Source organism: Meles meles, chromosome 8 (assembly GCF_922984935.1).
Source record: "Meles meles chromosome 8, mMelMel3.1 paternal haplotype, whole genome shotgun sequence".
NCBI lineage: Eukaryota > Metazoa > Chordata > Mammalia > Carnivora > Mustelidae > Meles > Meles meles.
The window spans coordinates 98,165,013-98,182,159 of NC_060073.1; the positions used below are offsets into that span (position 1 = coordinate 98,165,013).

Consider the following 17,147-nt stretch of genomic DNA (forward strand, 5'->3'; position numbering starts at 1 on the left):
CCACCCAGTCACCCCTGGAAGTTATTCTTGAGAGTTTGAAATACCATTGAGCATACAGTGGACCCAGTACTTTAAATTTGCTTTATTTAGAGTCTGAAAACTCATAGGGTTTAGAGGAGCCAGGTAGATCGTGAACTTGAGCAAAGCAGGTGGCGGTGGTTGCAACCAGAGAAGACCAGCTGCAGCTCAGCCAGTTATGGGCACACAGGACTGAGCACCTGGGGTTACTGGGTTTTCTGATTTTTTTCCCAAAATATCTTATAAATCTAGGCAAAATTGCCAGATTCTTTTACCTGTTGGCAACTACTTCCAATTTTTGGAAGCATTGCATAGGCCACGTGGAACCTATCCACAGACCACCAGATTGTGACTTCTGACCTATAGTGAGTTTCTTTTGTTTGTTAGGTCCCACGTGTGGTAGGGTCGTTGCCTATAAGATTTTCGCCTTTTATTTATTTATTTATATTTTTTGTTATTTTTTTAAAGATTTATTTATTTGAGAGAGAGAGAGAGAGAATGGAAACGCAGAGGGAGAGGGAGTCTCAGACTCTGCCCCAAGTGCAGAGCCTGATGCGGGGCTCAAGTTCACAACCCTGAGAGCATGACCTGGGCCAAAACCAAAAGTCGGGTGTTTGACCGACTGCACCACCTAGATCCCCTGGGATTTTTGCCTTTTATAATATTAGTATTCTTTAGCCACAAGGAGTGATAGACCTTGAAAAACGCTTTATTTCAGGGAGAACTCAGTGATACCGTTTAATTTTTGAAATGGGAATAGAATGACTAGCGTATTTTACATTTATGCTGGTTAAAGAGGTTCTGTGCATTAAGAAGTTTGATTTATTACACTGTTTGGCTGTGCATCCATGTCATTTTTCAATCAAATGGGTGATACATTCGGTTGCACTCATTGTGTAATCAAGCACTCAATGAAATTTTTGTCATTGTTCTGATTACAGACAAATTTGCCATAACCCACAAAGTGCTAACATCTGAAAAAGTTCCGAGTTTTTTCATCCTCAACTTCAACAAAGATTTATTAAAATATTGCATTTAGAGAGCAAAACTGTAATACATATTTGTATCTTAGAACTGGGCATCTAATGGGTTTTGGGCGATCTAGTTTCAGTGTATTTTACAAAAATACCTAGTTTGCTTGAGTGCATCTCATTGCTAAAAGAGAATAATGATTTCGTTATTTTACGTGGAAAGACATGGCTTATATTCAGACTTCGTAAACTTTTTTGGTCACCATTCCTAGGCCAAACTACTAACAATGTCCAAGAAATGAAAGGAGAGAATGTTAAGGTTTGAATAGCACATGCTGTTTCTGTAAGAAGAAAAAAAATAAATCTGATGTTTGTTTGAGAATTCGGACACGGCAGTTTGGGTTTTTTTGAACAATTAATTACTATTTAAATAATAGTTGCCCCTTCAGGTGTACAGTTTTAGAGGCTCTCATCTGTGGTTTTTACTCACTAGTTTTCTTGTCTTTTCTGGGTGGGGGAAGTGGGGAAATTTTCAAAATACTGGTGATCATAAAAATCATCGAATTAACTTCGATGTGTTTGGTGATTCAAGTAAGACATTACCCCGTAGGCTGACTTCATTTTGTGAAGTTTTGGAGCTTCTGCTCACAGACTGAACGTAACAGAAGCTATTCTTTCTCGCAATGTTTTCTTAGAAATTCCTGTTGCTAGTTGGATCAAGAATGTTGAGGGACGTTTTCAGTACTTTTGGTTTGCTTAGATTCTGGCTGTTATTACCAGATGAATGGAAATGGAAAGTATTCTGGGAAAAACAATTGCCTGAACTTTCCTTAACCTTGAAGAACTGCCCTGGGTTTGGGTGCAGTGTGACAACCTCTCCCACCCTTATCAGACTCGGTTCTGCTGTTTTTCGTCTGAAAGCAGAATTTTTCCTCTGACCGAAAGGCTGGTTCAGTTCTGAACATCAGTTGTGGAGTACTCTTGACATCGTATATGTCAAGCAAGTGTTTTACAATGAGGTATGTGTTAATCTGGGCATTTTTCTTAATTGCCGGGCAGTTTCCGCCAAAAGCAACATCAAAATATTAATCCTCCCCTCCAAGTCATTGCTGGCTGAGAATCTACTCCATCTGGAAAAATATAACGTGTTTTAAAACTTAGTGGAGTCAAGTGAACAGACCTAATCGAAATAATTACAGGAAAATGAAGATGGGTTTATCTTGTGACATCATTCAAACAGATTTCCACCATTTCTCTAACTGGCATCACGTGAAGTCGTTCCTTAACTGCTAGAAAAGTAAAAATGAACAGGAGGTTCTAATGTACAGTGTATTCAGGATCCAGTAGATTTGAACCACTGAAGGGGAAGTGACTAAATTTCTCCATTTCTTTGACTCCTTTTAGGACAAAAATACATGGAAAAAAACATGGCAGTCAGCTTGTAAAGTGTAGTTTCAGGGTTGTGTGGAACTCACTTGTAACTGTTGGTAAAGAATGATCAGCGTAACCTTGTTTGAGGGTTGGTTGAAATAGACCGTGTAGCTGTTTATCACTGGCCTGGCTTTTCCATTTGGGGCTGTTCAGTTTCAGGTCTGTGGTATCTTCACAATGCGTGTTTCTCTTTTTCCCTGTACTTCCGTCCCTGACCAGGGTGGTGGACTGTACACAGCAGTACCCCGGACTGACCCACTGGAGTGCGTTAACTGTCGAAACTGTCGGAACAACAACAGGTACACGGCTCTGTGTTTGCGTGGGTTGCTGGGAATATGGTGTAGGACTCTTGTTTTTGCCCCCTCCACCAAAGGAGGTTGTTGACAGTAGCTAGGCTATAAATCTCAGAATTTGGAGACTTAAGTGGAGGGCTGTTACTAATCTTTTGGCCCTGCTTTGTAATCTTCACCTTTCTGGGCCTTGGGATCTTGAGATAGATGGACAGTATTAAAGATAATGTTTCCTACTGAGATGTTATTAAAAGTTTTGATGTTTGTGAAATCTTTAGAAGTTTTGATGTTTGTGAAATCTTTAGAGTCATTTCTATATACAGACTTTGTCTTTTTTCACCTGTTCTTTTCCACTCTGTGTTATGAATGAGAGTGTGTTTGAATGTTAGGGGACAGATAAATGTATAAAGTAATGTGTTTTCATAAATTTTCTTACCGGATTATTCAGTACCTTTTTTTTTAAAAAAAAAATTCTTAAAACCTTGCGATAATTAAGTAGCAAAATCTCACTTTTTTTTTCAAAGCTTTCTTTTAATTTGGGGGATTTGAAAAAATCATTAAATGGCATGTGCACTTACAATATTTCACACAAGATAGAAAAATGTAGAGTAACAAGTCCATTTCAATTTCCATTTCCATTTCCATTTTCCATTTCCAATTCCAATTTCCATTTCAATATGCAGGAAGCTTTCAGGCTTCCTCTATACATAATAACTCCAAAAGAGTATCAGATTTTCCATTGTATTAAAGTTGTGTGCTTCAGAAACCTTAGTCCTTTTTCTTCCGTAACAATGGTATTGGGTGACATTGTCTCAGAAGTCCTCCTCAGCCCTAAAACTCTACCGTTTAGCAGTTGTGTTAGAGTTAGTACATTAAATTTAAGTATGGACTGGAGTTTGGGTATTTCATTATTGAAATCGAGTGGGACGTACATTTTTTAAATCATTTACAAGGTTAAGAGCTGTGTCTGGAAGTTACCAAAACCAGAACTTGGAAGTAGCCGGTCAACTACAGATTGACCAGTACATTTCTCGGCGTGTGTTTTGAGAGTCGCATAGCAGAAGCAATAAAACTTCCTGGAGATTTGTCCTTATCTTTTACTTAGCCCATCTTAGGGTGTCTGTGTTAGCAAGAGCTATCTGCCTATTTTGTATACTGAGTTGTTTGTTACATTTTTAAAATTCTGTCTGACCCTTGCTAAATTTTAAGTTGTTTATAACATTGAAGCCATATTTTTGTCCTGAGCTGGCTGTAGGCTTTATCACAGTTTATTAGGAACATGCTAAAGATGTTTCATACACCTGGTAAGTAATCAAATAGATCTAATTGAGACAAATGGTATTGCCTAAAGATGTAATGTAATTTTCTATGTGATTCTTGGGGCCATCGGCAGATCTCAGTTCAACATTGGCATTAAAATGATGTTACAGGAGAACCTTGGGCTTGAGAATAAGCAGACAGACATAGGATTTGCTGCTGCTTAAATCTGCAATCGTGGGAAAGTTACATAATCTCTCTGTGTCTATTTCCTTATCTGAAAAATGGAAAATTGCCCTAGGAAATGTAAAATCATCCCAACATACTCTGATGATAGATTTTGGTAATTTGCTGCTAATTACATCTTTATGACGAAGTTACCTTCCTGGTACCAAAAAGACATCCCATTTCCTTAAAAGAACTTTTATGAGAGGTATCTACCATCTTGCATTCATGGTCATTTGTATATTTGTGTGGGTAAATGTGTGTGTGAGTGAGTATATGTATATAGTATTGGGGGCTTTTGATATACGTGGGTTTTTTTTTTCCCTTTTAAGACAATGGGCAGTTACAGTTCTATTAATTTTTCAAGTTGATGACTTCTTGCATTTCATGTGTGGGGGTTTTACTCTTACCTAGGAACATAGGTGTGTTCTCTTTAGTCTGAGAAAATCAGCTTCTGTTTGTCCCTGGCTTAAATTTACTTCTTTCCTACATGAGTGTCTGCCTGTTTAGGGCAAGTCTTGGCTTGCCTGCGTTGCCTGCACGGTTAGCCAGATGTCTCCTCTCGCTCCCATGAGCCATTGTGTGATTTTGATGCTTAGCGATCTGCCAGATAAATATCAGTAAATACCTACCTTCAACTCTGGAAAATTGGAATCATTAAATTTAAAGCTTCTAACCCTTTTGACTTTGAAATTGAAAACAGCTATCTTTGCTAAAGATACTCCAACTGGCAAAATCTGGAATAAGCTTTGAACGCTGAGAGGAAGGGAAGCACAATTTTAGTGCATTTACACTTTCAGAATGTTGACATCACTAACAATACCTTTACATCTCCTAATGCCCGTTGAACTAAGGTGGACACAGAGGCATAATATCAGTTACGTTAGATGAGGGCTTACCTAAGGGTGAACGCGGGCGTGCCTCGTTTTATTGTGCTTCTTCGCTTTATCCCACTTTGCGGATACTGTGTTTGTGGATACATGTGGATACATGGCCACCATGTATCACGCAAGTCTGTCGATGCCCATTTGCCAACAGCGTCTGCTCACTTTGTGTCTCTTTCACATTTTGGTAATTCGGGCAGCGGTTCAAATTTTTTCCTTATTCTGTTATTGTAACCTCATCAGGGATTGTGACTCTCTGAAAGCTCAGATGATGGTTAACATTTTTTTTAAGCAATATTGTATTTTTTAATCGAGGCGTGTATGTTTCAATAATAAAGGTGTGGGAGGGATGTGAGATTTTTTTTTTATGTTAAGCAGAAGTGGGGATATTGGTTAAATGTTGAAAAACAGTGGGTTAATTGCATCGTATTTCTCTGGAAGATTTTTGAGAAGGGGAGCTCTGTATTTGAGAGATGTCTTTAGACTTGATTAGTAGTAGCAGGACACAGTGGGATTGCAGGGAAGAGACTAGCCTGATGGTTTCTGTAATAAAGACCCTAGATTTCATGCAAGGAATGGGTATAGAAAGGGAGAGATGGGGGAGGTTCTAGTGTGGGAATCTTTTTTTTTTAAAAAGGCTTATTTGTGGGGGCGCCTGGGTGGCTCAGTGGGTTAAGCCTCTGCCTTCAGCTCAGGTCATGATCTCAGGGTCCTGGGATCGAGTCCCACCTCGGGCTCTCTGCTCAGCAGGGAGCCTGCTTCCCCTCTCTCTCTGCCTGTCTCTCTGCCTACTTGTGATCTCTCTCTGTCAAATAAATAAATAAAATCTTTAAAAAAAAAAGGCTTATTTGTTTATGCGAGAGAGGGGTGGGAAGGGGCAGAGGGAGAGCGAGAGATAGAATCTCAAGTACATTCCTCGCTGAATGTGTACCCCAATGTGGGTCTTGATCTCATGACACTGAGATCATGACCTGAGCCAAAATCAAGAGTCAGATGCTTAACTGACTGAGCCACCCAGGTGCCCCTAGAGTGGGAATCTTTAGGACTTGGCTGTTGACTGATAGGGATCTAGAAAAATAAAGGTGGTTCAAAATGAATAGAAAGTTTCAAGCATGGATGGCATGGTAATTGCCATGGTTATAGACATAGAAATGAGGAACATAAGGGGCGCCTGGGTGGGTCAGTGGGTTAAGCGTCTGCCTTCAGCTCAGGTCATGATCCAGGGTCCTGGGATCGAGCCCCCTGTTGGGCTCACTACTCAGTGAAGAGTCTGCTTCTCCCTCTCCGTCTGCCCCTCCCCCCAAACTCATGTTTGCTCACACTCTCTCTCTCAAATAAATACATACAATCTTGGAAAAAAGAATGGAAGGAAGGACGGACAGATGGGGGAACTTAATAAAATGACATATTGAGAAAAAGGGACGGATTTGGTTTTGGGCATTTAGAGGTCCAAGTGCCAGTCGGCTGTCTAAGGAGCCAAGGAGACAGATGAAAGAGCTGTTGTTGGGTTCAGGGGGGAGATCAGGACTATGAGACATATTTAGGAGTCATTTGCATCTAAGTGATAGACCTTAAATATGGGTGAGATCTCCAAGGGAGGCAGTAGCCATGGCTGATTATTTTTGGTTATTTAAGGTGTTGTTTTGCCCTATTTCATAATTATTTAAAGTGATTAGACATCCTTATTATAAGACAGTCTCTTTTTTATTATTTTTTACTTATGGGCTTGAAATGTCTTTGAGAAGGAGCACCTGAGTGGCTCAGTAGGTTTAGCATCCGACTCTTGGTTTCAGATCAGGTCTTGATCTCAGGGGCATGAGTTCAAGCCCCACATTAGGATCCACGCTGGGTGTTGAGCCTACATTAAAATAATAATAATAATCATAATAAAGCGTCAGATCCTGGTGCTGTTATTTGAAATGTCTTTGAGGAGATGATAAAGGGGTAGGATAGCATAAGGAGAGTGAAAAGAAAAAGTGTTCATTTATTCATTCAGCAAACATTTGTTGAAAATCTGTAGTGGGCTGGACACCCAGCTAGGTCCTGGGACATAGTAAGCAAACTAGACATTGTCCCTGCCTGGTTTTGAGCTTATAGTTTGATGGGGAGACATACCTTTTTTCAAAAGGATACAAATAAATCATTAAAATGACTATATACTTAAAACAGGATGTTTTAAAGGAAAAGTAAAGAATGTATTAGAAAAGAACGGCCTGCCCAAGCATGTGACATTTTGCTCTGAAGCTGTGAAGAATTTGTAAAACTAGGTGAAAGAGGAGGGGATAGATTTAAAACTTTCCAGGCAAAGACAAGGTACCATGTACACAAAATCTGTAAGCAGAATGCCAGGATTCATACAGAGCTTCAGGAAGACTAATGTGGCAGGAACCTCACAAGTGAAGGAGCCAGAAGTAAAAGGTGAGCAAAACCAGGTCATGCAGAGCTGTGGTGAGTCAGCAAGAGATTTTAACTAGGCCAGCATTGTGCTAGAACATTCTGGATGGAGTTTGGAGAATAAATTGGATGGGGCAAGAGAGGATACAGGGGACCAGTCAGATGGCTATTGCAGTAGCTCAGAGGAGAAGCTGGGTGCTAGGATTGTTGCAGTAGACAAGAAGAGAAGTAGATAGGTTTGCGAGATTTAGAAGGTGCCAATTAAAAAAAAACAAACAAACATACAACGGATTGGTTGAGGGGGCAGGCAAGGGGTTATCTAGGTAACTTGGTGCAACCACTGAGCTAGGAATCACTGCAGGAGATGAGGAGAAACTGTTTACCCCTTAGCGCATATCCTTGGGAGTCATCCTTCTAGACCCCACATCAAACTCACCTTTACACAGGGTGGGTCTTATATTCCACAGATGCCTAAGAACTGAGGAAGTCTTGTTTAGGGCCTGACCCCCCCTGCAATCTTAGCTGCATAGTGTCCTGCCCTGTCTTCTTGGGTTGAAACTTAAATGTATTTTGAAGAATGGGCTCCTAAGTCAGTGCCAGCCTTAGACCCCTTTTATCATCCCTCTGTTTTGGCAGTAGCTATCTGGAGAGAAAACATTGCTTTTATTGTCTAAATTGGAGTACTGATGTGAAAATGTGAGAACAAGTAAGAGGGAATGTACATTGCGGCAGTCTGCGGAGTTTTATTGATTCTCGTGCTCTCGTGGCATGTTGTAAATGCCTGCTTCACTATATTCAGCTAATTTGAATGCTTTTCACGGTTTAAGAGTGATTTGTAATAGCTCACCATGGACAGCTAGAAAGAGGCGTATAGAATGTGGCTTTGTGGGGAGTCCATCCCCTCCACTAAAGACTTAATTGAGAAATCCGTGTGCATTTCAAGAATGTTACAGATTTTAATCAAATCAAAAGCTCTCTATCCTCCTCCTTCTCTCCTCCTCTCCTCAATTTAAAAAGGCAGTGGCGTGGTTCTGGATATGTAATCAACTGGGGTTTTTGTCAGTTACTTGGCTAGCTTAATGGGAAAGGATTGACGTTAAATCCTGCCTGTTTACCATCAGTCTTGATAATTTGTAAAAGAGTAGAGAGGACACTGATGGAATTCACAGATGAACGGAGAAGTCCCATCAGGAAGGAACAAGATATTTAGGGTCCTAGAGAGATTGGAAGTGGGCAGGAAGTAGCCAAGTAAAAATGAGCTTGGAAAAATGGATATAATCCATCTGGGGGGAAAAGCGCAAGCTATACGTGGCTGATGGTCAGGAGGAGAAATAAAGTTAGTGCCTTAGGAAGCGCAGATACCATGAATGATCTCCAAGGTTTTGCCTGATGACGACCTTTAAAGCCTGTGTGTTGCTGGGCTTGGGGACACTCTTTCACTCACTGGGAACCTTCCACTGGGGTCAGATATATGCAGATAAAAATAGCGTGTAGAGAGGAGCCTGCGAACATTTCGTTAGAGTCCTAGCTCATTCTGGCTTACGAGCTGAGCTACCGGCTGGTTTGTTAAGTATGAAAATGACTACTTGTTGAGTATGCCTAATTCTTTCCCCCAGCAAGTGAATCTGTTAAAACTCAGTCTGTCTCCTATGGCTGATCACATAGCTACTTCAAAACCAGCCATAAAAACCAGAGGCAGAAAACATACAAAACCTAAGACTTGGTTTCTTTCCCATCTGTGGTAATCTTGCCTCGTTCCCTAAGAAAAAAAACTCAAAGCACTGTGATGATTTTTTTTTTTTTTAAGATTTCATTTATTTGACAGAAAGAGACACAACAAGAGAAAGAAAACACAAGCAGGGGGAGCAGGAGAGGGAGAAGCAGGCTTCCACTGAGCAGGGAGTCTAATGTGGGGCTTGATCCCAGGACACTGGGATCATGACCTGAGCCGGAGCCAGACGCCTAACCACTGAGCCATCCAGCGCCCCTGTGTCTGATTTTTCAAATTGCTCAGCACCGTCCTTTTAGGGAAGTTCTATATTTCCTACTTATAAGATGGAGACTAAGGGCCCGTTTTCAGGGAGTTAGGTGGTTAGGATAGTGTTTTTTGGTCTTTTATTTGTAAGATAGTGTGCGTGTGAGCTTGTCATGTTCAGTAACGTAGTCATTTATTGTCACCTGTTATGTGACAATCACTGGTAAACTTATTCCCAAAGGGCAGCTCCCACTCTGAGACGGGGGTCATTGCATCCAGTAAAGAGTATACGATGAGAGTGGGGGACAGCCCTGGCCCTGGGGGAATGTCATCGGGGTGCTGTTGCCTAGTAACTGATGAGCCTCCAGAAATAAGCCTGGGTCAGCAAACTGACGGAGACACTGCGGCAAGAGGAAACAGAAGTGAGCGGACTAGTAAAACAGACCACCACCAAGATGTGACTGTTTCAGAAGTCTCAAGGACAAACTCATGAACGTACGTGTCATACATCCAAGAGATTCACAGAGAGCCAGTCTTTGCCCTCTCGCCATAACCCAAAGAGGAAACTTATACAGGTATCAGAGTAATTCTGTTCATAATCCTGCTTATCAAATATCCAGCTGCTGGGTATACAGAAATGGAACACTTCGCTGGAAAATATTTTAGGGGTCCTCGGTAGTTTTCCTGGAATGTCCAAAATACATTTAGTGAAATACTCACGCAACACACTCATCCAAGCGCAATCCTGTGCCAATCTCTTCCTTCCTAGTGTGTGCTCCTCAGATGGCCGGTTCAAGTTTATGACACTGTAATAGTCCTTCTGTCTTACAGGTTTGTCAGGTCTGTCCTGTTAACTGAAGACATATCTTAGTAAACCAACAGGTCTCAGACCACCTGAATCTGTTTTAGCACATATTTTTGTCCATGGCAAGATGCCCAGAGTTCTATTTACTCAATGTTTTTAAACTTAAAATTAAGAGAAGTCGTTTCATTGAGTCAGAGACAACTGCATGAAAACCTTCACTCTACCTTAAGCCAATAACAACTGCAATTGAAGGATTATCTGGGAACCCTGAGGCGGTGAAATTACAAACTCCTGACTGCACGAACTGTAAACTGTGCAGTGGAAGAGCATCTCGGTGAATGTCAGATATTTGCAGATAGACTCGTTTGACCTGTTCTGTCTCTCGCTGCCTGTAGGTTGGGGTCTTTATAGATATTCTTTCATGGGATTACCTGACAGCTTTAGAAATTTTAGTTCAGGGGGTGCCTGGGTGGCTCGGTCGTTAAATACCTGCCTTCGGCTCAGGTCATGATTTCAGGGTCCTGGAATCAACCCCCGCATCAGGCTCCCTGCTCTGCCGGAAGCCTGCTTCTCCCTCTCCCATTCCCCCTGCTTGTGTTCCCTCTCTCACCGTCTCACTCTCTCTGTCAAATAAATAAATAAAATCTTTGGAAAAAAAAAAGAAATTTTAGTTGAGGTATTAATCTATGAAATTGTTTTCACATGCTGTATTCCTAATTCTATTCAGAACAGGTATGATACTTTTATTTTTTTAAGTTTTATTTTATAAAGATTTTTATTTATTTGAGAGAGAGAACACGAGCAGGGCGGAGGAGCAGAGGGAGAACGAAGGGCTTGATCCCAAGACTCCAGGATCATGACCTGAGCCAAAGGCAGACATTTAACTGACAGAGCCATACAGGTGCCCCATTCCTTTTTGTATACTTTGTCCTCTATGCTTACGTCTTAGCACATAACGCCTAAGTTGAAGCCATTTTTATGCCAACACCTATAGATACCTGGGATAGAATGAAATTATTTACCTGTGGTTTGTGGTTATCTAAATGGTTAATTCCTGATGATTAGGAGTTAGGATTTAGTGTACTGGAAAATTTTAAACCAGTTTGGTGTATCCTCTTGGAAAGTGGGTCATCTAACTCAAAGTATGATCTTACTGTCAACACCGTTCTGTGAATGGAGAGTCACGATTCAGGACCAAAGTAAACAGCTGCTGCTATCCTCTATTTCACTTTGCTAAAGAATAGAGACCAAAGAATAGGGAACTATAAAATTGTACTTTTTTTTTTCTTGTGAAATATATGTCATTTCTTTTAAAACCTCTTGTGTGTTTAACCTGTGTGTTTGCTCCGGCACAGAAGACCAGTTATCATCCATCATAGCTGGCCGTGGCCCCTCTGTCTTGGCCATCCCTTGGGTCCTGCCCCCCGTGTGATTCACCTCGGCTGCCTCACAAAGGTGCCTCACACTCAGACTGTCAGGGCTTCCCCACACTTCATTTAAAAATCTCATCCTTTGCTTTAAATGAAAGAAATGAACAGGAAAAAAAGAAACTAAAAGGAAAGAAACAGAAAAATTTAAGGCTTCTTACTACCTGGTGAGTCTTCATTATTTTATGTTAACATTGTGAAATTTCATTCCTCTTCTGTGTACCCAAACAAATTATTAATTTATAAAATTTTGTTTTTAGGGAACTTCCCGGGTTTTTCTAATACTGGCAAGTATTTTTTTCTTTTTTTCCTACAGTTTGACTTTGCTTCTTTTAAATGAAACCTTTTCTTTCTGACCTGATGACCCTTTTTGGTCTTTTGGATTTCTAGGGCCTCTGTGTGACTTCCAGATTCTTGCAAAGAAATGAGGCATCAAGCCAGAAGCTCAGTTAGTTAATTTTACAGCATCATTGTCAGGATTTTTGGTTTTTTTAAAGGACAAGACTGTGTGTTGTATGTCTCATTGTTTTAAGCACTTTCTCTGACACTGAGGCTAAGCATTGCCTGCCCTCATGGAGATTGAAGTTTAAGTCAGACGACTTTGAAACCAACAGATAAAAGAAAACCCAGACAACAGAGCCAGTGTTGAACGAGGACACAGATAACTATGGCAGGGATACAAAAGTCTTCGAGGGTAAGTGTATCTGTTCATTCTCCCTTTAGTGGACATGTCTCACCTTAGTACTGGGCATTAACAAGGTGTTACAGGTATTTTCCAATTAGTTTAGTCATCATCCCTCCCTGCCCCTGATAATGAATTTACTTGCTTAAGAAAAAGGATATTTTTTAAAAAATCTGATTTTTTAAAAGATTTTATTTATTTGACAAAGAGAAAGAGAGAGCACAAGCAGGGGGAGCAGCAGGCAGAGGGAGAGAGAGAAACAGGCTCCCCCCCGAGCAAGGAGCCCAATGCAGGGCTCGATCCCAGGACCCTGCGATCATGACCTGAGCTGAAGGCCAACGCTTAACGACTAAGTCACCCAGGCATCCCAAAATCTGATGTTTTAATGTTTATTAATTCAACATTTTCAAGGTCCTACTGTGTGCCTGAACTATGTGTGTGGCGCTGGGTACTATGACTTTAATCAGAGTCCCATTTACCTCAGTTCTTTACTCCCTCCTAGACCATTTTAACTCCATTCCTTCTCTAGGGTTTTATGTTATTTTTGTCACAGGTTTTCATTCTACAAATATTTAAAATCCTCTAAGATATTACAGTTACTGTTTCTTGAAGTCAGTATTTGTTCAGAATTCCTGACACTCCCTTTCTTTGTTGCTCCTGGTTCCTTTCTGTATATCCTTTCTCGCATCTACTGGCAATCATTTCCTTCAACATGAAAAACTGGCTCTGGTATTTCTTGTATTTCTTATAATAACAGGTCTGAGGGTCGCAGAGGCTCCCAGCATTGTGGTCTGAACATGTCTTCAGGTCATCTTCCTTTTCGAAGGATCTTTTTTACAGTTCATTGAATTCTAGGTTGGCAGTTACTTTCTTTTTGTACTTTAATCATGTCACATTATTGCTTCTGTCATTTCTGGTGAAGAATCATCTGTGCAGTTAGTACTGTTCCCTGTCAAAGTAATAATGTCTGTTTCTTCTGGCTGCTTTTATGGTTTTCACATTGTGTTTTGCTTTCAGCAGTGTAATTGTTCACATCCAAAAGTGTACTCGTCTTTGTATTTATTCTGAATAGCTTGGGGTTCATAAGACTTCTCATATCCGTGCTGGAGCTTTCATCAGTTTTAGCAAATTCTTAGCCCTTATGTCTCCAAATATGGCTTCTGTCCCATTCTCTTTTCTCTCCTTCAGAGAGACTCCAACTGTATGTGTTTTGAGCTTTTCACTTGTCACTATGCCTCAGATGTCTTTTAAGCTTCCTTCTCTATTTCCCATCCTTTTTGTCTCTGCACTCCAGTCTGAATGGGGTGCGACGTCCACTTTGTGTTTGTGGACCTCTGTTCATCTGTGCCCAGTTAGCTCTTTGCCCCGTGTATTCAGTTCTCAATTTCAGTTATTCTACTTTTTAGTGTAGCAATCGCAATAGTAGGTCTAGGTCTGTAGTAAAATTCTTCGTCTTGTCATCTGTTTTCGTGAATATATGCATCCAGGTCTTTCAAAGTCTTTGCCTCGTAACTCAGTATATGCGTCACTTATTTTACTCTCGTTCCTTTCTCTTGATAGGCTTGGTAGTTTTTTATGAATTCTGGGCAGTGTGTATAAAAACTCACAGAGGTTCTGGAGGAGGCGTTCTTTCTCCAGAAGGATTGGTTTTGGCAGGCAGTTTGGCAAGGGGCACATCACTTTTCCCCACTGTGGAACAGAACTGTTTTACTGCTGGGCTTCGGTGTCTACAAAAGCCTTGTCTGTTTCTACGTCACCATTATCTGTACAGCGTAAATCTTCAAGGGTCCCAACGGAAAGTGTTTCTCTCTTTAGGAGATGCAACTCCAGTTTCTGTCTTCCCAGTGCCATGAAAGTGCTGGGAGTCCTGCTCAGCGTCTTAGCTTTGTAGCCACCACCTTCTGCTTGATGTCTCAGCCTTTTCTTTTTGCACTGAATCTGGCAAATGCCTCAAGAGGAAAAGTGGTATTGAAGCTCAGGTTCAACATTTACCTTTTCTCTGGAGAGCCAGCCGTTCACGTGCTTGCTTTTTTGGGTAGTTGCCCTCTGATGACTTCAACAGATTTAAAGTAAAAATTTCTCCATTCTTTGTAGTTGTCCTTGGCAGGAGAGTCGTGATAGAAACTAATCAGTCATAGCCAGAAAACAGCAATTTAATTTTTCAAAGGTTATTTCCAGCAAGTCATGGTAGCCATATAGATTCCCCTGACCAGAGATATTTCTGGTTTGGGGAAATCAGAATCCTTCTTGTTCTCTAGCTCTGTAATTGCTACCTGATGTAATTTCCTTGACAGTAAGACAGTTGAGTCTGAACGCGTAGGAAAGAGTAGACACTGGTCTCTAGCTGGTCACGTGGAAAGTACTCTTTCTCACCAGCCACACATCCATTACCCTTTTCACAGGTGAGTGCTGACAGTGTCTTTTATATCTTCTTGTATAACCCCACGTCACACTGTAGCCATTTGTTTACTTGTCCCATCTCCTCCACGTGACTGGAAGTTGGAAGTCTGCTATATTTACCTTTATATTTTTAGTGACTACCACAGTGTCTGACATTTAGAAGTTGTTCAAATGCTTTTAGAATAAAGGGCTTTTGTACGTAAGGTTATTTATATAAATGGATAATATCCATTAAATTTTCATTAGTAGTACCTGAATTCAGAAAGGTAGGGTTTCTGTGGGTTTTTTCATTTTTTTGTTTTATTTTTCTTTTGTTTTTGCCTCTGACCATGTCCCACATTTTGGGTAAATACCTTACTTAGAGTCTGTATTTGATCCCGATGAACTGAAAATACTCAGGGGGAGTCTCAGGTTCCCTAGGTATTGGGATAGTGGAAGAGACCAGACAAAATCCAAGAAGGAAAGAACCCAATAACACAGACATTACTAAATGACTCAGGAGATCAGTGCTCACCTTTGCCAGCATCCCAGGGAAGTTTTTAAAATTTAGAGTAGAATAAGATTTAGCATGAGACAAAGAATACCATACTATCCTCGAATCATGATCTGTCTAGCCCAAAGCTCTGATTCTGTCTCCAGCAAACTTCCTTCTATACTAGTGCTTCCTTCATTTTTTATTAGCTTAAGACATGCATGGAAACAGTTGGGTTTTATTTGAATCAGGTATATATTTCTTCTATATTAGTAAAACTTAAAATATAGTCCTATATCTTTTACTCAAACTGTTCTGTGCAAATTAATGCCTCACATTACTTTGCTTTCATTTCAGGTGACAAGTGTCTGAATTCCACTAAAGGTATAGTAAGTATATTTCTCTATTGGAAATGAATGTTGGACTTACTTAAATTAAGGATCTGGTTTTCTGACAGATATCTTACTCTCTTGCAGGTTCAGATCTTTCTTCCTGCCTAGCATTCCGTATTTCCAATAATTTGAACCAACAGAGATGCTAGTAACATTTTCGTGGACTTCCTTGACTGATTTTCATTTGCCCCAGAAATGTAACATTCCATGTTAAAAAGGTGGAAATCCAAAGAATTCTTACCTTTATTCCCTAACATTCCCTAGCTACATCATACTACCAGTCAGTGCTGTGTGTTTTCTACCTAACACGCCCAAATCAAAACCAAATGAAATGTCTTCATGAGGATCTTCTTATAATTGTGGAAATAAAAAGTATATTTCTCTAATTCCAGCTTCTGTTAGTGATGGACTAGTTTGATCATCCACAGGTAATAATGATGAAATTTGGACCATTTGGAAGTATTGGAGAATAAACAGAAGCAGGCAGAAACTGAATAAATCTAACCTTGAAAGACAATGTCTGACAGTTGTTCATGGGTTTTTGCTGGAGCGCATTCTCCAGTCTTGGGTCAAGGACCCAAACAGAAGGCGTCAGAGGGTGGAGTTCAAGACCAAGAGAACAACCAGAAAATTAGAGGGGAGGAAAAAGCCAGTAAAAAAAGCTACTATATGGGTGAAGAAATAGGAAAATAGGATACTTAAGGAGGAAAATGTCAATAGAAAAAGACCCTGAGGTGACACAGATACCACAATTAGCAGGCAGTAACTGAAGGCAGATGTTATAAATATGTTCAAGCACCTAAAGGAAGATAAACACACAATGAATTCACATATGAGGGATTGCAGCAGAGAAACAGAAACAATAAAAAGGACCAAATGGAAATTCCAAGCTGAAAGATATAATTAACTGCAATGAAGAATTTACTGAATGAGCTTAACATCAGATTGGAGACAATAGAAGAAAGAATCAATGAACTAGAAGATCAATAGAAATTATCCGATCTGAAGAACAGAAAGAAGAAAAGAAAACACGTATCTTAGATGAGGGCAAGAAATAAAAGTAGAGCAGGATTGAAATATTCAGTGCTAATAAATTCTAGCAACTAATTATGCAAAGAAAAAATTTAAAGATAAAACTTGGATTTTGAATGTCTAATCCGTGTAGTGTTTTTTCCAAGGGTGAGAGGGAACGTATTATCTGATTTCAAAGCAGTGTGTGTTTGTTGGCTTTCATAAGATTAGTCCTCTCATGTGGCCATAGGTTTCTTAGCTTTCTGTTCTCTTCTTCCTCTTTTTCTCCCCTATTCCTTCCAGTGGCCAATGGCCTTTTTCTTCTGTGTGCTATATTCAGGAACCAATTAGTTGTAAAAAGGAAGACAACTTCAGACACGGACCAAGGCAAAGGAAGCCTGTGAGATAGGTCCTCACATATGGTTTTATTTATTTATTTATTTTAAGATGTATTTAGTTATTAGGGGAGGGGAGGGACAGAGGGAGAAGGAGAGAGAGTCTTAAACAGACTCC

The 17,147-nt window shown here is 40.3% G+C and overlaps 1 protein-coding gene and 1 long non-coding RNA gene across 12 annotated transcripts in view; both read left to right on the forward strand.

The window, feature by feature from the left end:
• Positions 1 to 17,147, forward strand: part of CDON (cell adhesion associated, oncogene regulated) — a 99,551-nt gene that overhangs the window by 77,396 nt on the left and 5,008 nt on the right. For 9 of the 11 annotated variants that reach the window (XM_046014874.1, XM_046014871.1, XM_046014876.1 and 6 more), the window contains one exon: positions 2,640 to 2,719. In XM_046014874.1, the coding sequence (XP_045870830.1) occupies positions 2,640 to 2,719 (80 nt within the window). Of the gene's footprint in view, positions 1 to 2,639; positions 2,720 to 10,276; positions 11,966 to 17,147 lie in introns of those variants that run through there. The other 2 variants (XR_006819939.1, XM_046014879.1) reach the window with 2 other exon arrangements.
• On the forward strand, positions 12,073 to 17,138 carry LOC123948238. Its single transcript, XR_006819940.1, has 3 exons — positions 12,073 to 12,371; positions 15,589 to 15,615; positions 15,708 to 17,138. It is a non-coding gene; the product is annotated as an uncharacterized LOC123948238 (long non-coding RNA).